The following is a 21,938-nucleotide window of genomic DNA, read 5'->3' as shown; positions in this document are numbered from 1 at the left end:
GTTGCGATTAGTCAACCGAACCAAACTCTTTGGACTCTGCTCCAGCTCCGCTCTAACTAGTTTTGTTTGAGGGCGTGCCTAACTATCTGTTATGCAACTGTGTTACTTGGTGACATCACCACGTTACAGAAAAAAAGGCAGGACTTAAAGCAAGGCGTTTCAGTCAGTTCAGGAGCAGTGTTTCTGTGGGGGAAAGTAACTCCCTTTGGCGTGGACTTTGGGCTTTGTTTCTTTGCAGACCTTTTACATGCACAAAAACCTATATAACACACTAAAGGAAAAGGAATAAAGCATAACAGGTCCCCTTTAGGCTTGTTGCGGTAGTCAGGAAAATATCCTCACCGTCACATCCCTAATCCCCTTTAATTTAAATTAATAGGGTATAAAGTGATATGGAAATATAATTTTCCTATTTCCTATACTATTTCATTTTGTGTTGTCATAATATTCTAAAACCACGAGCTGCGTTTTGACTTTTCTCTTGCTAAATGTTTACAGATTTATGCAAAGTCATGCACATTTTTCTCCTCTATGAGTGGTTTGAAACCAGCTGGGAGCTTAGTCCCCTGTGGGTGTTTGTCCTGTGAGTCACCAAGAACTCCGTCACCCAGAATGCCACCAAAGGTCGAATGCTGGTTACCACCTACAGATTGGCAAGGGGAGGCTTTCCCGGTCATTTGCCTTCTCCTCCCTCTCTGCAGTAACACTCTTTAATGACCATTATTAAAGCTTTCTAAGTAGATAACATGAGCAGGCTGTCTGCACCCCGCCTCACCAAGGCAACAGTGGGAGTTAGCAGTGACACAAACTAAACTGACAGCAACCGCAGAGTCGGGGGAACTAATGGGGATATAATTGTTTAAACGATGTGTGGAAAAGAGGATGGAGAAAAAGAATAATTTAATATATGGAATAAAACCATTATGGATTCAGAAGTATCAATATATGCAAGGGAATTCTCATTTTTAATCAGCTTTTAGAAATATAGTTAATACTGCAGTATTTAAAAAGGGTGCAATTAGTTTTTGCTCTTTTTCCGTTGATACAGCCTTACTCTTTCTGGTGCAACCGGTGCTCTGTTTTGGCAACCTCAGTTTCACCTCAATTGCTCTCTCTTTTCCTCACACCCGCTCACTCCAACTGCCGCCCTTGTGCTCATTAAAGGAAACCCAGTTATGTTAAGTTCCCGTATCACGATGTCTCCCAAGCCCTTTGCTCTTTGGGCTTTTAGTGAATGATGCAATTGGTGAAACCAGTTCTGTCCTTATTAATGACTCAAATTACAACCAATGTTATTGGGGTGGGGTCTCAAGGACAGTGTTTGAAAATCCCCCCAATTTAAGACATCCTTTGAAATTCCCAGTCATGTTTGATTAAACCCTGCCACAATGTCATTAGAAATCATAAATAGTAATGGGAATAAAATGATATTATTGGCTGTGGAGGTAATTATGAAAGGATGAGAACGGATTGAATTTGAAATGCATCATGAGCAGCACACTCCCAGTGAAGGTCAGAATCTGAGACGAATACGAACACCATTTATTTCATATAAATCCATATACCAAGGAAAAAAATGACCAATTCTGAGTGTGATGATTGCAATCAGTCTGTGGGAGGAGAAGATAAACGTCCATGGTATAGCTCGGAGAGGTATTCTTGCTGACCAGAATTTAAATTTGATTTAACTGTTGTGAAAGTGCTATCTCCTTGGAACCAAATCATCTTGCTCGTCTGGTGCTCAAAACCGCCATTATCCCTTCTTAGTAACAGGGGAAGCTTTCGCTCCCCCTAGAGATAAGATACACTTGACCATGTCAAGTTAATATGTGAATCAGTGTCGTGAAAAAAACATGATACTGTCCTTGACACAGGCTTTCTGTTTTGATGCACTCACAAGATTATTAACAAAGACGTCCTAAATCTGTTTAACACTGAAACAAACATGAAAGCAGATTCAGCTTTTGAAATTCTTGAGACAAAAAGATGCAAATTCAGTGAGATGATTTGACAAGTGTGTGTTAGAAGATGCAGATGATGAAGATTGCGATAGAAGGAAAACACTTTATTGTAGAAAAATTGTTGTATTTTTAAATGTTGCGCTTGACAGATTTTTTCCCCCACTTGTTTTCATAAGATATATTGTTTGAACTCAATGCTAGGCTAAGCTTCTTGTTAAGATGGATAATTATTGCAGTGGACAATCGGAGGCACAGGCTTATTACCCATTAATGATGTTTAAGGGAAGCCCACTGTGTCAAGCTATTCTGCTCTTTGGCGTATTGAGCCTACTGTCAGAATCTATAATGAGGCCGGGCAGATCCTCTCTGCTGCTAATTGTATGCCACAGAGTACGATTAGCACAGGTCCTGTGGGTAAAGCTGTGGGCTACTCTACATACGGACTGATGAAAAAGAACAATAGAGTACGAAAACCTCGTGAGGTGAACGATGCTGCGCAGGACAGAGTTCTTCTTCCACTTTGTTTCTCAGAGAGGTGATCAGCCGCTGGGGATGTTAATGATTAACTGATAATTAATGAATCGTGGCTAAGAGTACTCCACTCATTTATGTCACTCCTATAACATTGACTACGTTTACATGCACACTAATATTCCACTATTACTTTATTCCGAATTGAATGCGGGTCATGTAAACAGCATGTTCCGTTTGGATATTATAAATTAGGCTTTATTCCTAATGGAGCATTTTCAGATTAAGACATGGGATATGCCGATATTATTCGGCTTTTTGGCGCATTATTTGGACGTGTATCGGAATATGCAATTAGGTGTTTTACAACAGTTTGCGACACACAGCCTCTTGCCTTTTCCCTGAATCTTGTTTGCAGCCAGCTCTCTTCGTTGTACATAAACCAACTAGCCAACAGTTTACAGAGATGCATGCCCAAAAGAAAAGCCCACATTTCTGGTCGGAAGGAGAAACACACCTACTTTTAAACATTATGACTTGTTGGAGGAATGAAAGAACAACCAACGTTGACCCGACGTTGACCCAAGTGATGTAAATCTTTCAGACTTCTCTCAGCTCTATTTTTTCACATAGGCAGTAGTATTCCCCCAACACCTGTAAACAGACTTTGATGTGTAAATCAAAGGAGATCCCCTTTACAGTAAGAATGTGATTGAAAAAGGATATCGATAATGTAGAAAGTCGGTAACCTCTGGACATTGGCTCCATCAGTTCAGTCAGTTCCATATGGCATACAGTGGATAACAATGCCGTTTCATTTCTAAAACATCATGGTAAAAGATAGTGTTTCTTTCAGGCAATATATATGTCATTATATAATCCCAGGATGACCCTTCAATATATTTGTGTCACACCTGAACAACCCACTGCTTTTTACAGCTAAAGTTTTCATTCTTCTCTTTTTTTTTTCTATCACCATAAAGTAATACCTTCACAGACTCCAAGGTTTCTGAGAAGCTTTGATTAATCCAGGTTCACTAATCCCCAACTATGTCGTTTGGTTTAGATTTTTCATGTCTTTTAACCTCTTGATGCCCCTTTTGATCGTGTTTTTTATTTTTTTTTTCCCTCTCCTTTAAACAGCTCAATAACTCCTTACTCAGGGCATCTTGGTTGTGAAGGCTTTCTTCACCTCGTCCTGCCCTTTCTCTTGCTCTCCGTCATTATATGTAATTACGGAATTAGATATACACGGTGTGTGGGTGTAATAAAATTGATGTTTGTACTTTTTTTTAATGGATGTGCTCTTTTGTTCTGGTGTTGCATTATGAGAACACCCTCACTGCCACCGTTTCTCAGGTCACAAAGGGACATGTTTGATATGCAGTTTTGTGGTTGGGTATAGTTTATTCTCAGAAGACCAACGCCTCACCCAGCGGGTTCAGTGAACAGTTGCTCTGTTTTGACTACAGCTTGGAGATTTCTGAGTCTAGCTGAGTTAAATTATGTGTGTGTATGTTTAAGGCTTTAGGTCTTTCAACCGTCTCACTGCTTCAGTAAAAGAAAAACACTACCCATGATTCATGCCTGTCTCCTTTGTTTTCTTTGACTAACGTGTCTAACCATCATCTGGTTTAATGGTTAATGAAGGACATGATCTACAACGAGATCCACACGTATTATGTCAGTGACACATTTATGTTTTCTTCAGTGCTCTTAAACTGAGGACTGACATCTAAAGTCTTGGAAGTTCTTGCCTCTTGAAAGTCAAACTCATCAATAATCTGTTGCCCTGCCTGTGATTGGCGCACATGGAGATGGATTCAGTGTGTGGATTCACCAAATTGTTATGGTTGCCTGTAAATATACACTCCTGTCCAATACTTGAAGAGAATGTGCAGATGTTGCAGCAGACTTTTTTTACTTTGGGTTTTGGCTATAGGGCCATGACCAGAGTTATTTGTTTCTCTCCTGCTTAGAAACTGTTGCGATTATGTAATTGGACTTGTCATTCGGGGTGTTATATACTGCACTGAATGTTGTTCAGTAACAGTCAGTGGGAAACCTCCAGGTCTGAAAAGTGAAGCCAGTGCAGAAGTGGCAAAAAGAAGTCTGATTGTATAGAAGTCTATGAGAAAATGACCCTATACTTCTCACTTGATTTATTACCTCAGTAAACATTGTAAACATGAGTTTATGGTCTCAATCACTAGTTTCAAGTCTTCTTCTTCAATACAGCATGATGTTCATTTAGTAAATTATGGTCCCATTTAGAGCAAAATAGACAATAAAGCAGGATATGCTTTAGGGCGTGGCTACCTTGTAATTGACAGGTTGTTACCACGTCCTAGGATTTTAACTCTTTCACAGTGTGTTTTCAGTTTATGAAAGTTAATTTAACATTTTGGTCGCCTAAAAATGTCTTATTCAGCGTTCGGTTGCGCTTACCTCCACCCTCTCTTGTCAAGAGGGCGACGGCCAAAAAATGCCAAAATTCAAAACAGCAGTCCACAAACCAATGTGTGTCGACGCTGTGACTACATCCACTTCTTATATACAGTCTATGCTAACGATTGAGTTGGTTACCAGGGTGCTGCAGTGGGTAGGGAGGCCTTCCTTCCTACAGAGAGAACCAGGATTGAGGTTCCCATCTCCACATGCATATTCATCATTAAAGCGTCTTTGTGACACTAAATCCCTTAGAGCAGAGCAGCCCTATAGCTGACCCTGGCAGCTGGCATCACTGTAGAGTAGATATTAAAAGATATATATTTAATGTGTTTTTTTATTCATTTTAAAAGAGAGTTATATTATGCCCATTAACAAAAGACAAGGCAAACCACAAACATTGACCCATGGGATGACCATTTTTCTGTCTTTTATTGTGGGGTTCACAGCCACCTGCTTGTTGACTCTGCTGCTGGCTTTCCTAGAGATCCACTTCAGACAGAGCGAGCGAGCAGCTTGAGACTGATTGAAGCAATTTTCAGCCCGGAGGAAATTATCGCAGCCACAATGACATTGTAGCTTCTAAAGTGTCTGCTCCACATGGTATCCTATCTGATCGGGCGAGAAGAAAAAAAACACACACACACAAAAGAGAGGACAGTGAGCTGATAGAGGAGTGACCGTGGTAACTGGAGATGTTGGTTCAATTTTTCTGGCTGTCTGACAGCGACCAGGTCCTCGGCACCTTATTTAAGTGTCATCCAGTATTGTCATATTGGGTTCTAGGTCGGTCGCTGTCAGTTTTTGCTCTCTTGAGGGAGTCTGTGACCTATAAGCTCTTGTCAAACTGACAACCACTTTTGTGCAGAAAGTCTTCAGCTAAAATTCAGTCTGCCTACATGGTCAAACTAACAATGAAGGACTATACTGTCTCGCACGTCAGATCTGCAGATCAACTATGCCATATTATATATATTTCACATTTCATCATTATCAAAGGGATGTTTTTCATTTGCTTCTTCATCAACCATAAGAATAGTCTTTTTTGACTTTTGTATGATCCAGTCTGCTTGCGTGTCATTGTGCAGATGTTCATTGAAATAAGTAAATGAAATCCTTTGAGTCATCCTGAAATGACACAGCCAAACAATAGATAAATAAGACGCATAAGAGGGGGAGATGGAATTTTATCAGTCTCATTGTTAGTTTTTAATCCGTTTGTGTGCTTTGTTTGAATGCCCCTAGGTGACGCAGCAGAGACTGATGAGTCCGTGGTGGACCGCGTCTATGTGAAGAAGAAGCTGGAGCATGGACTGACACGGATCTGGCAGGTTGGAACGAATATATCTTTCTCTGCATGGTCTTAGCATGTCCCGTCCTTCCTCTTCCTCATGTTTCTCTCCACATAGTCATTCCACAAGCAGCAAGGTTTCTTCCTCCCTCTTCGCTCCTTGCTTTTCATTTCTTTTTCCCTCACATTTCTGTTTGAATCACCACGTCCCTCTCCTTTCTCCTCCTCAGGACGTCCAGTTGAAAGTGAAGGCCTACATCCTGGGGACAGACATGTCTAACTTCAAATACGACGATTTCATAGTGGTACTGGATGTCATCAGCAGGTACGCCGCAGGACCAGAGCAGTCCGCTCATCCTTGTTTCTACTAATTGGTCTTCATTATCTTGCCATTGCTGTCCCTTTCTCTGTCTTGTCTTTTTTATCTTCTTTCAGGTTGATGTACTTTCACAAGTCTCTCTTTTTTTTTTCCCCTCGGTCACTTCCTCACTAACTGATTGAGATTATGCGAACACACTTGCACACAAACACAACATGCTCCTTTGTCCAGAAAGAAAATTAACATTGACTTTGTTTACATGCACATCAAAACTGAAATTATAATGCCAGGAAGTCCAAACACCACACTTTGATTATATTAACTCTGATTATAATATTGTGATACGCAAATAGGAAGTGTACACACCTTTCTTGAACTGTGCTCAACCTGTGTTGCTCAGCTCATTGTTGCTGTATGTGGGAGTGAAGCCTCTACTTGGCTGGAACAAGTTTGTGGGTGGAGGGAAGAGACATGTTTGTAAACACAATCCAGGATATTACTGTGTATGTTTTCAAGTCCACCTGAAATTATGCCTATTTATTTGTGGCATCATATTAAATTTGAGGTCCTGCGACCCAAATCAATACCTAAAAGGGAGAAATTTACATTTAGTGTTTGTTGATCTTATGAAGCTGCTGTTTGCGTGACAGTTCTGTGTACATACTGTATATGAGGTCATCTGAAACAACTGTTTGCCTGGTCAGCTTCCTAAAAATGTCAAAATTGTATTATTTAGTTTTATTATTAGTTATTTTAGATGGCTTACTTCAAATGCAGACTCATGTGGTCTTTTTTTCTTCAGTACCATTGCTAACAAAACATTGTCTGTCCCTTGACTGGCAAGTTACATTTCACCAGAGCAAGTCTGTTTACATGGTGTGTCTGTGCCCCTGCTGGCTCAGCTGTCACTCAAACACACAGTGGTCTTCCTCCAGAGGCGTTGAGGCTAAAGGGCTGTTTTTGATCATTTAAGAAATCACTTTTACATTTTTGACTGCTTATGCAGAACCATATACTATAAATTTACAAAGTAGGACTGTCAATCGATTAAAATAGTTGATCGCGATTAATCGCAAATTAATCACAATTTTTTTTAATCTGTTCAAAATGTACCTTAAAGGGAGATTTGTCGAGTATTTAATACTTTTATCAGCATGGGAGTTGGCAAATATGCTTGCTTTATGCAAATGTATGTATATATTTATTATTGGAAATCAATTAACAACACAAAACAATGACAAATATTGTCCAGAAACCCTCACAGGTACTGCATTTAGCATAAAAAAATATGCTCAAATCATAACATGGCAACTCAAGCCCAACAGGCAACAACAGCTGTCAGTGTGTCAGTGTGCTGACTTGACTGTAAGGGGAGACTTGTGGGTACCCATACAACCCATTTTCAGGTCAAGGGACCATGCCCATTTTTCCTCGCCAAAATTTAGCATAGATTTTGCAGTATTTTCACTCTAGCTTTTAAACTGAGCTCGCTACAACCTAACAATCACAAGTTGCGTTAATGTATAACAAATTTGTGTTAAACGCGTGATTATCGCATTAACTTTGACAGCCCTAGTACAGAGTGAAATGTATATATGTTTTGGAATAAAACTTTAAAGGAACAGTGTTTAACAATTTGGGGGATCTATCAGCAGAAATGTAATATAATATTCATAACTGTTTTCATTAGTGTATAATCACCTGAAACTAAGAATCATTGTGTTTTCGTTAGCTTAGAATGAGAAGGGCGGAGTGAGCAGAATGGTATTCAATTGGTTGCAATCTGCAACCACACCACTAGATGCTGCAAAATCCTACATACTGTACCTTTAAAATTACTACATGATCACTTTACTCATATAGATGGAAAACGGTTAATGAAATCATTACCTTAATCACAGTAGCCCTAACTTGCAGGGGTCGCATCATTGTGCGCACGTTCACTACAAATAAACTTATCATCAACAGGCAGCCATCAAAGAGTCCTCTTGTTCTCCCTACATCAGGTCTTCTCACTACATGCTCCATCAGATAAATGTGCCAGTGACAAATCCCTTTTGTCTTATCGCTTCCCTTTTTTCTTTCGCTGCTTCTCTCCTCTTCCTTCATCATTGTCTCTGTCATCCTCTATTCCCTCATCCTTCAACATCTCTTCCAGGTTGATGCAGGTTGGTGAGGAGTTCTGCGGCAGTAAGTCAGAGGTCCTGCAGGAGTCTATCAAACGCCAGAGTGTCAACTACTTTAAGAACTATCACAGGTAAGACGTCTCTATTGCTTCTGGATCATTTCCTGGATCGTGTAACAATTAGACATACCTTCTTTTCATTCACCAAGCTGATGGGATTGATTGTGTTTGAACAATTAGACACAGAGCACATGGATCTGACATGCGCAGTCCCCTGATGTAACTGAAAGAAAGCTGTCGAGGCGCTAGCAGATGAAACTGATTCTTGGACAGGTTGATTGGCAGAAACTTTTATGCACAATCACAACCATTGGCTGCCTCGATCAGGCTCTATTCCCGGCGTAACCCTCTTCGGAGTAGACGTGTAATTACACGGTAACGCTCGCTGAGCTGAAAGCACATGTACCTCCTGATTACGTAACCCCCTGCCAACCGCATGAATATGTATGCCTTCACACAGACAGGGCCACATCATCAGATGTGATTTGCATTGATCGGTGTTGTGATTACCCGTCAGGATACATTGATAAGATTCTTGAATATCAGAATGCTAATAAGCTTCATTCCCGTGACACAAAATGGCAAAGGAAGGTAGATACACAGGCATGATGGGATACAGTGTGAAATAGTAATTGGAACTGAAAAAGGGAGCGGTAAAGGTGACAGACCCAGGGAGAGTGAAGAAGAAGAAGAAGAGGAGGAGGTGTACACCAGACACCATTATGACGGCACATTATCACCCCCCCCCCCCACACACACACACACTCTCACATCTGCTCTGGTGGCCAGGAGGCTCCCAGCATGCATCATCTATACATTAGGCTTGATTCATTTTCCAGCCGGGTGTCATTCCCAGAGAGATTACCCATCAGTGAACTTTGACTGGCTGATGCCTGTATTTGTCTGTCAGCTGCCTGCAGTAACGCACTCAGTCATCGTGGCGGGTGTGTTGTTGGCCTGCGGGCGCAAAGGACAGAATGACATTGTCAAGGTTCAGACATGATAAATAACTAAGAGCTGCGCCATTGGGTAATTTCTGCTTTTCTCATTTTCTCTGATTGATTGGAATGTTTTCAAAGCTTTAATGTCCTTTAATTATCAATGCATTACATTAGAGGGGCATAAGAAAATATTGATACACTTGAGTATCGCAAAATTATGTTGTGTGATACTGTATAGATTCTCAAAAACACGACTTTTGATTAATAGTTTGTCAGTGTTTCATTGAGATTTTATGCTTATGGTTGTGTGTTCTTTATACTGTGACAGTTTTCCAAAAATTTGATTTAAAAAAAATCGCAATATATCGCAATATATTGAATTGTAACCCCTGTATCGTGATACAGTACACATCGTATCGCTAGATTACTGCCAATACATAGTCCTATTACATTAGAGGAAAATAATTGTTAGTGGTGTGAATCTTTTGGTATCTCATGATTCGATTTGATACGACGATACTTGGGGTCATGATTCGAATGAAAATCGATTCCTGACTCAAAATCAATTCTCGATTCAGTACATAGGGGTGCTAACTTCAGGATCTCCTCCAGTCCACTGTGCGCTAATGAAGGTGGTGTGGCAAATTGTGACTTTAAAGAAAATTAAAGTGTGCACAGTATAAGAGCATGGAGTTTTTTTTATGATTGAAGAAGTTATATTAACGGGTAGCAGTAATGTAAACACACAAAGGCAAAAGGTCACATTTATTCGTGCTAAACTTGCACAAATAAACACTTTTTTTCCAAAACGTTTTTAGTATTTCTCAATTCACAGTGACTTCAAGAATAAGAAGTTCAAGTTATACAAAAAAGAAAAATGCTGCCTGTTTCATTAATATAATTGGTTTGCTTCGGCTACAGTAGCTGCCTTTTTATTTATCAGAAACTTTACCAATTTCAAAAATCACAGAGGATGAAAACACAATAACGCTCCCCCTCCATCCCTAATAACTGTAGGGAAAAGACGCCAGCATGCGCTAAATGGAATGACTTAAAATGTGATATCCCTTCTTTATTTCTGTACCACAAGTCTTCCCTGTCTGTCGCCACTGCTCCGTGTTCTTTCACTTCAAACACCTTTAAGACGAGTAACACGGGCTACTGCAGTGTTTGAAGTCAACACTGCTCTGACATTTCACACGGAAGGACTTGATATTTACCCAGCGGGTGACCATCAGGGTGGCTGTCTTGAGCTGTGATGACAGTTAACATGGAAACATGTTACACACACCCACTCAATCACACACACACACAAGCACCTTTCTTTTCATTGTGAATCAGTGACCTTTGCAGGCTTTTTTCAGTCAGTACATTTAATCTGGACTCTCTCAAACCATGAATAGACCTGAACTCACTGCTGACACCAGGTCAGTGATGGACACATGTCGACTTCACATGTCTTACGCCATCCCCGTTGCTATCTCTTTCTTCTCATCCCCTCAGGGCACGACTGGAAGAGCTGAGGATGTTTCTGGAAAATGAGACGTGGGAACTTTGCCCTGTCAAGTCTAACTTTAACATCGCCCAGCTCCATGTGAGTACGAATCACATCGCTGAGGCGAGAAAGTGAAGCACGACCGCATTCAATTATTCTACACTGTCACTCATCGCACACCACTGTGACATTTGCATAATGATATGAAACACATGGGGATCCTGCTCAATGATATTTGTGTGTGAAAGTTCACTGCATGTTATATAACACAGATGAAGATTAAATGGCTGTTGAATATCAGAGCCTATAATGTAGATCATGTACAACTTCCACTGAAATATTGTACTCATCTCATGGATATATTCTATAGCCAACTCAAAGAAGAGATCATTGTGCTTACAGCATTTTCAGCTCACTTCACCTGGAAGCAGAGATGATAAATGGAAAGAAAGAGATGTCAGAAAGATAAATGGAGTTAATTCAAATTCAGTTTTTTTCAATTTCATCTTGTTTTCCCCTTTTGTGTCCGTCTTGCTTGGGCACGTTTTGCAACAAACACACATGCCAAAGCATCTTCATTATACATCAAACCACTGCCATGAGAATATTGTGTGTCTACATCACCGTATGGTAAACAGGCAATGTCCATTAACCCTTTAAACCATGCTGGGCACTAACATAATGTAGTATTTTATCAGACTGCCATGAAAAGATACAAACATGTGATCATGTAATATATGTACCTATTTTCCTTGAAGCCCCCCCTACTTGTAAGAAAAGCTTTTGGTAACGACTTCATTAATTTACTATAATAGCGTTAGAGCCAAAATAGCTTTTTGGTTATTGTGGTTAAATAAATGTAATTTATGGTGCTGTTAGACTGCTGCTAGACTGCCCTGTTAATGCAGGTGCATGCCTCCCTTTATGTGCGTTAAGCAGGAGTGAAAATGTTGATTTTGAAAGGCTAAACGCCAACAAATATGGATTGATTATTTCGTTAGAATTTGCTACTAAGTCAAATATACATCTTTTTAAATAGTTTTATAAGAAGACTTTTGTATAAATTATCCATTAAGTGTGTTATTATGATTACTGCACTGAAATTCTTATCTTTTTTATATTAATCACATTTAGTTGATTGTGTTCTGAATTGTTATAATCATACTCAAATGGTGTTTGTTGAGTCTGTTCTCAGACATTTCTTCACCTCATCTTTGGCACTTGGAGCTGTTTTTATCTTTTAAGTTCTTCCTAAACACTACATACCATTTTTGACTTGACTACACCTTTTGAAATTATTTCAGTTCCTAAACTTGGAGCAATTCCCAATTAATAAATGATGCAGGGAAGTTTGATACTTAATACCATCTACAGCCCAAGGAGAGCCCATTGTTGAAGGCCAATGACTTGAAAGGGAACGAACAGAAATATCATGCAAGAACAAGCACATTGCCTCAGGCAGCTTGTTTTTGCCTTTGGGCCAATAAATTTCCATGAGAACATGCACCAGACACCTGATATGTTATTCATCGATGTCCAAGGTGTGTTTTCTATTTTTCTACTACTGTTTTCTGCCTAATCACGATTGCTGATTTGCAAATGCAGCCAACAATTAGCAAAATGTCAAAATGTTATTGAGAATTATTCTGTAACACTTAAAACATTTTGAACAAACACAGAAAACACTGATCTTGAAATTATAATAACAAGAATATTATTACATTTAGGAGACATAATACCTGAATGCAACACACCAGAAGTCAAAGATCAATGTCTCCTCGAAGAAAGATATTACACAGGTTATATACTTTTCTCTAAGACAAAGAAAACCTTTTCCATTGGTCAAAACTTATTCAAAGTTTCCAACATTCTGACCAATTGGCAACCAGCCAGGCGCTGATCACACGTTAACATGAAACCTTCATGCTCTCTTCATGCCATGATTTAATGTACACACACATATATGTCCACGTAAACAGGGCCTCTCTAGTGTTTAAGGTGCAGGAATGTGAAAAAACAAGGAGAAAAAGGTTACCAAAAGAAGAAATTGATAACTTTAATGATTAGCTCTACAATACTGTAGACTTTTTGTAAGATAATATAATTTATAACACACTGCAAGCTCTGAAATTCTCAAGTTTCTAAACCCCTTCTCTTATATTCCTCATCTGCATCACCAAACATGAACCTACATTCATCTCTTGTCTGTCTCTGTTCCATCTCCTTCAATCCAGGAGTTTAAGTTCATGGGCCAGTGTCGCTCTCCGTCCGTCTCCCCGAGCAGACAGGCGGTGTCCTCGACCGGCCTGCCTCAGGAGGAGCTGTCTCTGTTCCAGCAGTACGTTCAGGAGGGAAACCCCTTTGAGATGCACGCTGAGAACAAAGAAGAGGAAACGGAGGACGTGCTGGCATCTAACGGGGTAGGTGGCAACACAGACTTCCAATTGATGCCTGCTTAATGGTTTGGAATTAGTTGTATCAGTGTGAAATGTGTGTTGCCCAGTCAGTCAGAAGGGCTGCAAAAGCAATTTATAGTTATACATGCTCATTTACTGTAGCCCATCATATACATTGTATTGTCTTTCCTTATGTGGACCGTGTGCAGATCATATCTGATGATTCAGCCACCAGTCAGATACACCCACTTACATTAATAAGTATGTCTATTTAACAAGGCTACCTGTTTAGGTGCAATACCAAACAAGTTATTAAAGAGCCAAGTTGATTAATTGAGACATAATTACTGAGGGTCATTAAGTTGTTTACAGCAGCTCTCCAGCTGTCATCACCACAGCCATAACAAACTTGAATTAACGTTGTAGTGCAGAATTTGCATGATCATTATAGCACTTTGATGCATAGGCTGACATGTAATATAAGATGTTAAACAGCAAAGGATTTCCATGGGTAGATTAATTGGCTAAGTAAATAATAAATTTAAGAGTAAAGCTGTATATAATGGTGTAGCATCTCTGTCATGTAGTCATTTTAATATTAATTCTTGGGCTGCATCCATCAGGATTTAAGGCATTTTTCTCAGCAAAGTTTAGTACTATAGTGTAGTGTATAGTGTAGTATTTAGTACTTACTTTACTACTCTGTTTTGCGTTAAATATAAATAGGCAGCACTTCACCTTAAAAGAAATATTTTACTGCTAAGTACGGTGCCGTTGTCCAGTAAAACTACTAGGCCTGTCACTTTAGTGCCATACATAATTGACAGGGCCTTTGACTGTACCATCACAGTATATTGAACAACAGCCAAACAGTGGCTACTATTGTGTGGTTAAGAAGGAATAGGGGAATCAGTGAAGTCAGTCAGGACCTTCTTGTTCCTTGAGGAAAGTTTCTAGTCTTTGTTATGACACACAACAGCATTGCCTCTCTGGTACTGGCAAATCCTCATTGAAGCGTAGAAATGGCTTGGGTAGGCATTGATGGGCAACTGAAGTACAAACACCACCTGTCTTTATTATCTTGGTTAGCAGCACTGCAGGGTCGCTGCTAGCTGGACAGGTCAGCGTCTTGCAAAGCAGCCTGAACCTCTGTCTCTCTTTGTTGCATTTCTCTGCTCATACAGACCCACTTTTGACAACATTGTATGCTATAAAATGTGAAATATTAACTTCTGTGCATAAATGCTGGCACTTTTTTCAGCTCTGATCACAGACTGAAGTGTCACCACAAGACGGAGAGAAGAAAACAAACCTAATCACAAATCAAAGCTTCTATAGGGCTCAACCAGGTATCTATAACATGGATGCAGTGATCCAGAGAAGATATCTAGTACTGAAGATGATATACACATGTGCTCCTTGAAGTCCGAAAGCAGTTAGTTGTTCCTTCAAGGCTTATTTGTTGAACAAAACAGTATCTCTCTTCAAGAAAGTGGAGAAGAAATTACACAGGTGCCTCGATACCCTGACACATCACCCACTTTTTTTTATATATATATCTATTGATATATTTTCCTTCCAGGCTCAACATCAAAAGCAATATCGCACTATCTAACATGTCAGGCTTACAGAAGCCCTAGCTTGGCTCACTCTTAAGCTCGTAATCCTCTCTATATGACCGTTGGGTTGCTTGAGCTTGCAGTTAAGGACAAAGAAAATATTGTCTTATTTCAGGGGCGCTTTAACCAGACTCTCCTCTGGGAGGTGAATTCATTTTCTTCTGTCATTTCATGGTTATATGCATCCATTAGGGCTAAAGATGGGGATACTTTCTTTTCAATTATAATCTTTTTTTGATAATTTATTAACAGCCCTTTTATACAGTTTGGCTCTTCAGCGTTTCTCTTCTTGAGTAGCCAGTTTGTATTTGATGACATGATTTCCCCATGGCATCATTTTTTTCACACTTCCTCAATTCTTTCTCCTCTTTCACAGCTGGTGATGTGTCAGCAAAGTTGCACAGCAACTTGTTTTTTTATCCCTCCTGCTCATTACATCTGTACTGCATCTCTTCTTCGCACTGGCCATTTGACCGTTTTTCATTGACTTCCATCTGATCTCTCTCTTCCCCAATTCAAGTACGAGTCAGACGAGCTGGAGAAGAGTGTGTACCAAGATTACGACAGCGACAGCGACGTCCCCGAGGAGCTCAAGCAGGACTACGTTGACGAGCAGACGGGTGATGTCCCCCTCAAGAGGTCAGCTCCAAGTCAAATTGTTTTATACCACACAGTTCAGGGTATGACAGGTGACATTCAAGGGTATATCCAGGTGTCCATCATTTCTCCTCCTGGCTATTTCGAATTTATGAAAGTAAGTGAACATGTACACCAAAAAAATAAGTAACTCACGTTAATCACAGATGCAAAAATACAATTATGTGATGATGATTTTTTTTAAAGAGGTCATAAAAGGAGGTGAAATCACCAGATTACGCCACTTTTTTATACATTTAGCAATGATAATTTTAGTTCCCCTCTGCCTAACCCTGCCAAGTAGGCAGAAAGCTTGTATAAAGCTTTTTGTCTACCCATGAAAAATTCTCTTTCTTCCCACCTCCGCCTACGTGATTGGTGACTATTGAGAGATGAAACGCTGTTTAATAAAAGCGGAGGCAATCGGGGCTCCTCTGCACCTTGTGTAAAAAGATTCATTTTCATTTGAATGAGAAATTTGAATGCAATAGAGGAACGTTTATGTATTTTGTTTATTTTATTATCAGGGCGTGTTGAATTCTATGGGTGATGTAATTAATGCAAAAACAATTACCATCGTATAGCTGTAATTATTTACGTCTTCCTCACTTTTAATGCAGCATGATGGAGTTATGAATTTTATAACCCTCCTTTATGAGTTTATAATTGTTTTTGTCAGTCTGCATGTGTACGTGGTGAACTGAATTATTAAGAACCTACAGGATTGTGTGCATATGTGCATATCTGAGAGCTGACATCAAATTTTACACCGGATTTGCACGGGAAACAGATGACCATTACTTATTCAGTATAGCTCCTCATTACCGAAGCATTGTTACAATAATCATTTCCTGTCATGTAATGCACAATGACTTATTAATGGTATACCGTGATGTCTCGTCGTTTCACAGATCTGACACGCCTGATGTTTTTGCTTTAACTCTCCCCACATTCGATTTACCGTTCCCCGTGTGTATTAACCTGACATTAGCCTATAGTCACTAAAATGCAAATTTCCCATTCTTATAAGCAGAAATCACCAATGGTTAATTATTGAATGGGTCGCATGATCACATCCAGAAATTAGAAGGCCCATGTAATGATTGCTGGCTAATATGGCTCGATGAGCGGTGTCAGGGGTCTGGTACTCTAGGATCACCAGTTCAGAGACGTCACCACCGGGGTCCCTCTGTGGCTCCTGCATTGTGTAATGGGTTCTGATGGATCAATTAGAAGAGTCTGACCCGCACTGAGGTTTTTGAACCTGGCCGATCGTTGCTGAGGATTAGTGACGTTAACATATATTACTGACTATGCCCTACTTTTCTCTCTCGCCCTCCACATCCTTCACGCATCATCAGCGCGTCCCGAGAGACCATAAGAAGCAGGAAAAAGTCAGACTACAACCTTAATAAGACCAATGCACCGATCCTCACCAACACCACCCTCAACGTCATCCGGCTTGTCGGTGAGTCCTGCGCACACACACACACACATACACACACGCATACACACACACACACTCACTCTCCCACTTAGCTCTCCTTGAGAACAGCCCAGACTCAGCCACAGTGGGCGTCCTCTCGAGCCCGTTGAGATTTCTATTTATTCACCAATGAAGCCAGCAGCTCATTGCGATCGGTACACTCTGTTGGTCTCTGCTGCTACCTGTGTGACTGAGCTGCACTAATAATTATTAGCCTTCAACCTAAGCTCTGACCTTTCGCTTGAAAAGAGGTGCTTGGACGTCTTTGTGACATGGCTTTCAAGACGTCGGGGCCCTTACTTTGCAAAGCGTGCCCCTTGGCGATGTGACCTTCATGATGTGATTTTTCATGTGTGAAAGGGAATTAAACTTGGCAGTTATCTTTCCTGTGCGGTTGTATGGCTGAATAAATCTTGTGCTATATGAATTCCTTTAATAACCCAGGGTGATATAGATCTGCTTTCATTCTTAACATTTCAATAAAAAAAAAAGCCATTTAAATTGTCACTCTTCTGTTCATACTTAAAGACTTTCCTGCACATACAGTACAAAATAGAAATGTTTTCTTTTGTCTTTCCTCAGGAAAATGTGTAATATTGATTTATGGCTGTGTGGCAAAACTTAAAGTGTCAAACTGAGGGGAAAGCCAAAGTTTGATTCCAAGCAATCACTTCTAATTCAGTCTGTGCGGCTCGTTGATGGAGTTAGATTGCTCCCTGAGTTCTTGGTCCAGAATTCAAGCGAAAGGGTGTGAAAAATGAGAGTGTGAGAGAAATAGTGCTGTCTCAGTGGCAAAGCCAGCTAGATTGAGTTTATTTCTTTTTTTCCCCCCCTCCATTCATCAGTTCTGAGTCAATGGTAACCTTGTTACACCCCTGTACCTCTCTACTTATTGCTTTTATTACCTTCCTGCTAAATTGGATCCACGCCCTCGAGTGTATGCAAATGCGATGTGTTCCTGCTGAAGTTCTTCCCTAAAGGATGTGATTCCACCATGATTAACTACCTGTAGTTTAACACTTTTAATCACCTGCAAGATGTATTTAAGAACAGAAGCATTTCATTCATTAGAAGCTGATACTGAGTTAAAGAAAACACTTAAAGTAACACCCGATATGTGTGTCCTCTACGATACATCGTGGTGTGCAACCAGGAGCACATAAAGCTTGTTTAACAAACCTCTAATAACTGTTTATTTTCTGTCGTCTCCAAACAGGGAAGTATATGCAGATGATGAACATTCTGAAGCCGATCGCCTTCGATGTCATCCACTGTGTGTCACAGCTCTTCGACTACTACCTGTACGCCGTATACACCTTCTTTGGACGCAATGACATGGTACAGTATTTATGAATCTCTATGCTACTGTTTGGTTACACATTGACTGGATATTTATGTTGAAGAGTAATGAGTAAAACAACGCATAGTATGTTTAACTGGAAAAAGGCAAAAACATTGTTTTTCATGCACTGGTCACTTTTGAGATTTTGGGCTATTTTGCTTCCATGACATGTCCAAAATAAAACATCCAAAATACATATTTAGGTGTTTATTTTACTACTTTGTCTATTTGCGTCTGAAGATTTCTCCTGAATTCACCAAAAGTTTGCATTAAATAATGCCTCATTTGCATGTTTAAACATGAAATTTCAGAAAACATGTATCCTAAATTCCCTCTGTAAAAACCTTTGACTCTAATATGTCAACAAAATGAAACAAGAATTTTGAACCTGGCTTTATCCAGTGTTCAGATTTCTGTTCTGGAAATGTATGCAAATTAGCAGAAATTTAATAAGATAATGTATCATTTGCATATTTAAACATGCATTTTCGGAAAACTTGTAATACAAAAAATAATTGCCTTAATGTAATTAATCAACTGGGGAAGTTTCATGGTGATATCTATTTGTAAATTTTTTAAACCTATTCGGCTGGGCTATCTGGCCTTGAGAGTAATTCCACATTAGATTTCAGAAGGACGAAAAAGCCTTGCTGCACCACACCGGACATCACAGCCGGGTCTTTTGTACTTGAGACCACATCCAGCTGTGATGTTGTGTAGTACTATAGACAAATCTGGCAACCGCTTTGTGTGTTCCGCGATCTAGCAGCACCGCCATTGCTGCGATGGCAAGTCGTAGTGACTTTACTGTCAACTAACAGTATTAACTGGTGATTTTCAGCCAGAAGCATCCGCGGTTGCTCATAGTAACTTACTTAATGGTCGGCATAGATAATAAACACAGATGAATATGTAGGCTTTAACAAGGACAGAGCTGCCGTCACTACGAGCAACCATGACGTATTCGGCTGAGAGTCACCAGTTAACACAGTTAGCAGACACTTTGTTTGTGCTTTGTTTGTTATGGCGACCGAATGATGTTTACTTTGTGGTCATTAGGTTGCCCTAGTAAGAGCAGCTTAAGTTATATTTCACAATAACGCCACAGTTAGTTGATTGAGTTAATTTATTGTGGGACCACCGCAGCCCCTATACGGTGCCTTTGCCAGCTAACATTTAAAAGCAGTTTTAACTTAGCTGACGTTACTTGTTTCACCATGTTAGGCTAACGTTAGACAGCTGAGAACTGCTCAGGTTCTTCCCGAGCTCTTAGACATCGTTGTCAAAAGTAACATTACATAGAAAGTAAAGGTAAAAGTAGAAAATGTTACACTTCTTGGGACAGCTTGCATTCAAACGTGTGCGTATTATAGGGAGATGCCATCGCGCTGATGGCAACTTGTTTACTTCCGGTACTTCCCCGAATTTTGTTTATCGTGTCATGCTACATCACTGCTTCACAGGGTGTGGAATAAAGCATGATGCCACCTGTAGTTGACAGGACAATCAGGATTGCGAGACTAAGTGCAGTTACTCTTCAAAGAAAGATTTGCAGGAACTGTGTCAGTTTTGACATAATACGTAACTGTCTCCACTGTCACCATACTGTAAAATAGACAGAATTTATAACCTTCAACACACACTGACCCCGTCAGATAGTGTCGTATTATTTAATGTGCATCAGTTGATATCTATAAAACACACCGCCACATGCATTTTACAATCCTATTTCCTGACGAGCGTCAAGATGCTGCCAGTGTGTGGGCTTATATTGGAAACAATTGGGGTGCTTTGGTGGCTTAGAGGTTTCAGGTGCCAACATTGAACCGCAATCATCTCATCTCATGTCATCTCTCTACTGCCAATTTTTTAAAAATAAAGGCATAAAAAGGTCCACAAAAACAAAAACAACCGACACAGGAGCTTTGATGTGCATCACACTGTCCCGCTGTGTGTCATCCCCTTATAGTGCTACTAAAAATAAAGAAATGCAGGCTTTCAAGTTACCACAAGTAATCCGGAGTTTGTTTTTTTTCATTGCACTGCCTGCAGTTACGTAATTTTACTTCTGCTGCATCAGTGGTATGGTGCTTTAAGAAAGCTGCTTGCATTTATTTCTAAGGACAGATTTTAGAATTTTCCGTCTTTTTCTCATTGCTCACTGTCTGTGGACAAATTTAAGTTGAACGATAGGTTACAGTTTCCCCCCCTGCTCCATCTAGAGACTATCACGTCGTTTATGCTGTGCCTCACAAAGAAAGAAAACAGCATTTGTGTCAGTATCACCCTCGGGGAGGTGATAATGATGGCAGCAAAATGACTTCTGTCCCATCGACGTGGAGGAGATAAAGAGGATGAACGCTCCGCGGGGGCCGCTCCACTACACATTATTGACGTGTGTGTGTGTGTGTGTGTGTGTGTCGTGGGGAGATGAGGGAAGGTGACACACTGGTTGTGTATAGACAACTTTGTCAGGAGGTCACTTTTCTCATGTGTCTTAATCTGAATAGTTAATGTACAGTATGTGAGTGCGCCACTCTTTCTCTGTAACACCTTTGTCTTAACTCTCTTTTCCTTCTTTACACACAGACTCTTTGTCATTTTATCTGCACCTTCCCACCCTTCTTTTTCATCTTTCATGCCACAGTGTTGTTAATCTCACATGTTCTGCTCCTCTCACATAGCATCGCTCGTCTTTCATCCCTCATCTCTCACTGTTCCCATGCCAATCTTTAACTCGCTCTCGGCTCTGTGAAACTCTCTCTTTTTCTCTTTCCTGTCTAACTCTAGTCCTCATTAAATGTAATATCATGAATGAGCCCATTTCAATACTAGTCGTACTCAAAGAGGCACCTACAGTAAAATGCTAATGCCCCTATAAATCTTTAAAAAGCTTATGGAAAATTGCTATGCACATATGCTGGTATTTTGACCTAGGCTTTGCTCTCTTTACACCGCTGGAATCAAGATGGAGCTGCTTGACTCCCCCACTTGAAGAGTAATGGGTGACATTAATATTCAAAAGGGTAAATACCCCATTATCTGTGTATATTGACCCTCCAAGTCAAGCTGCACCATTGACGCTGTCGCACGTATGCTAAAGATGCATTATGTGCCGTGCTCACAGATTCTCCATCGCCATTAATAACCGTGCTTCCAACTGCTGCGACTGTGAGAGGCAGAGTTCCAGTTTGGAAAAGTGATTAATGTTTGAAAATTATGGAAAGTTTGCCCAATGGGAATAAGCAGGATATTTCACCTGTCTATTCTAAGAAGAGACAGTAAGAGAACTCAGACTCTGTACTGTGTCGCTCTGATTTGATGGCAGAAAGAAGAGAGGAGAGAGGC

General features: G+C 40.1%; 1 protein-coding gene across 2 annotated transcripts in view; it reads left to right on the top strand.

Annotated features, from left to right (window-relative positions):
- The window catches only part of vps50 (VPS50 EARP/GARPII complex subunit), a 124,551-nt gene that overhangs the window by 59,724 nt on the left and 42,889 nt on the right, over positions 1 to 21,938 (top strand). For both annotated transcript variants that reach the window (XM_037794526.1, XM_037794525.1), the window contains exons 14-21: positions 6,126 to 6,211; positions 6,402 to 6,496; positions 8,649 to 8,747; positions 11,120 to 11,210; positions 13,346 to 13,531; positions 15,647 to 15,765; positions 17,124 to 17,230; positions 18,465 to 18,586. In XM_037794526.1, coding sequence (XP_037650454.1) covers positions 6,126 to 6,211; positions 6,402 to 6,496; positions 8,649 to 8,747; positions 11,120 to 11,210; positions 13,346 to 13,531; positions 15,647 to 15,765; positions 17,124 to 17,230; positions 18,465 to 18,586 — 905 coding nt within the window. The remainder of the gene's footprint in view (positions 1 to 6,125; positions 6,212 to 6,401; positions 6,497 to 8,648; positions 8,748 to 11,119; positions 11,211 to 13,345; positions 13,532 to 15,646; positions 15,766 to 17,123; positions 17,231 to 18,464; positions 18,587 to 21,938) is intronic.

The sequence above is a fragment of the Sebastes umbrosus genome, chromosome 15 (genome assembly GCF_015220745.1).
Source record: "Sebastes umbrosus isolate fSebUmb1 chromosome 15, fSebUmb1.pri, whole genome shotgun sequence".
Lineage (NCBI taxonomy): Eukaryota > Metazoa > Chordata > Actinopteri > Perciformes > Sebastidae > Sebastes > Sebastes umbrosus.
Note: the sequence above shows the minus strand (reverse complement) of the source record. Positions and strands in the feature narration are given on the sequence as shown.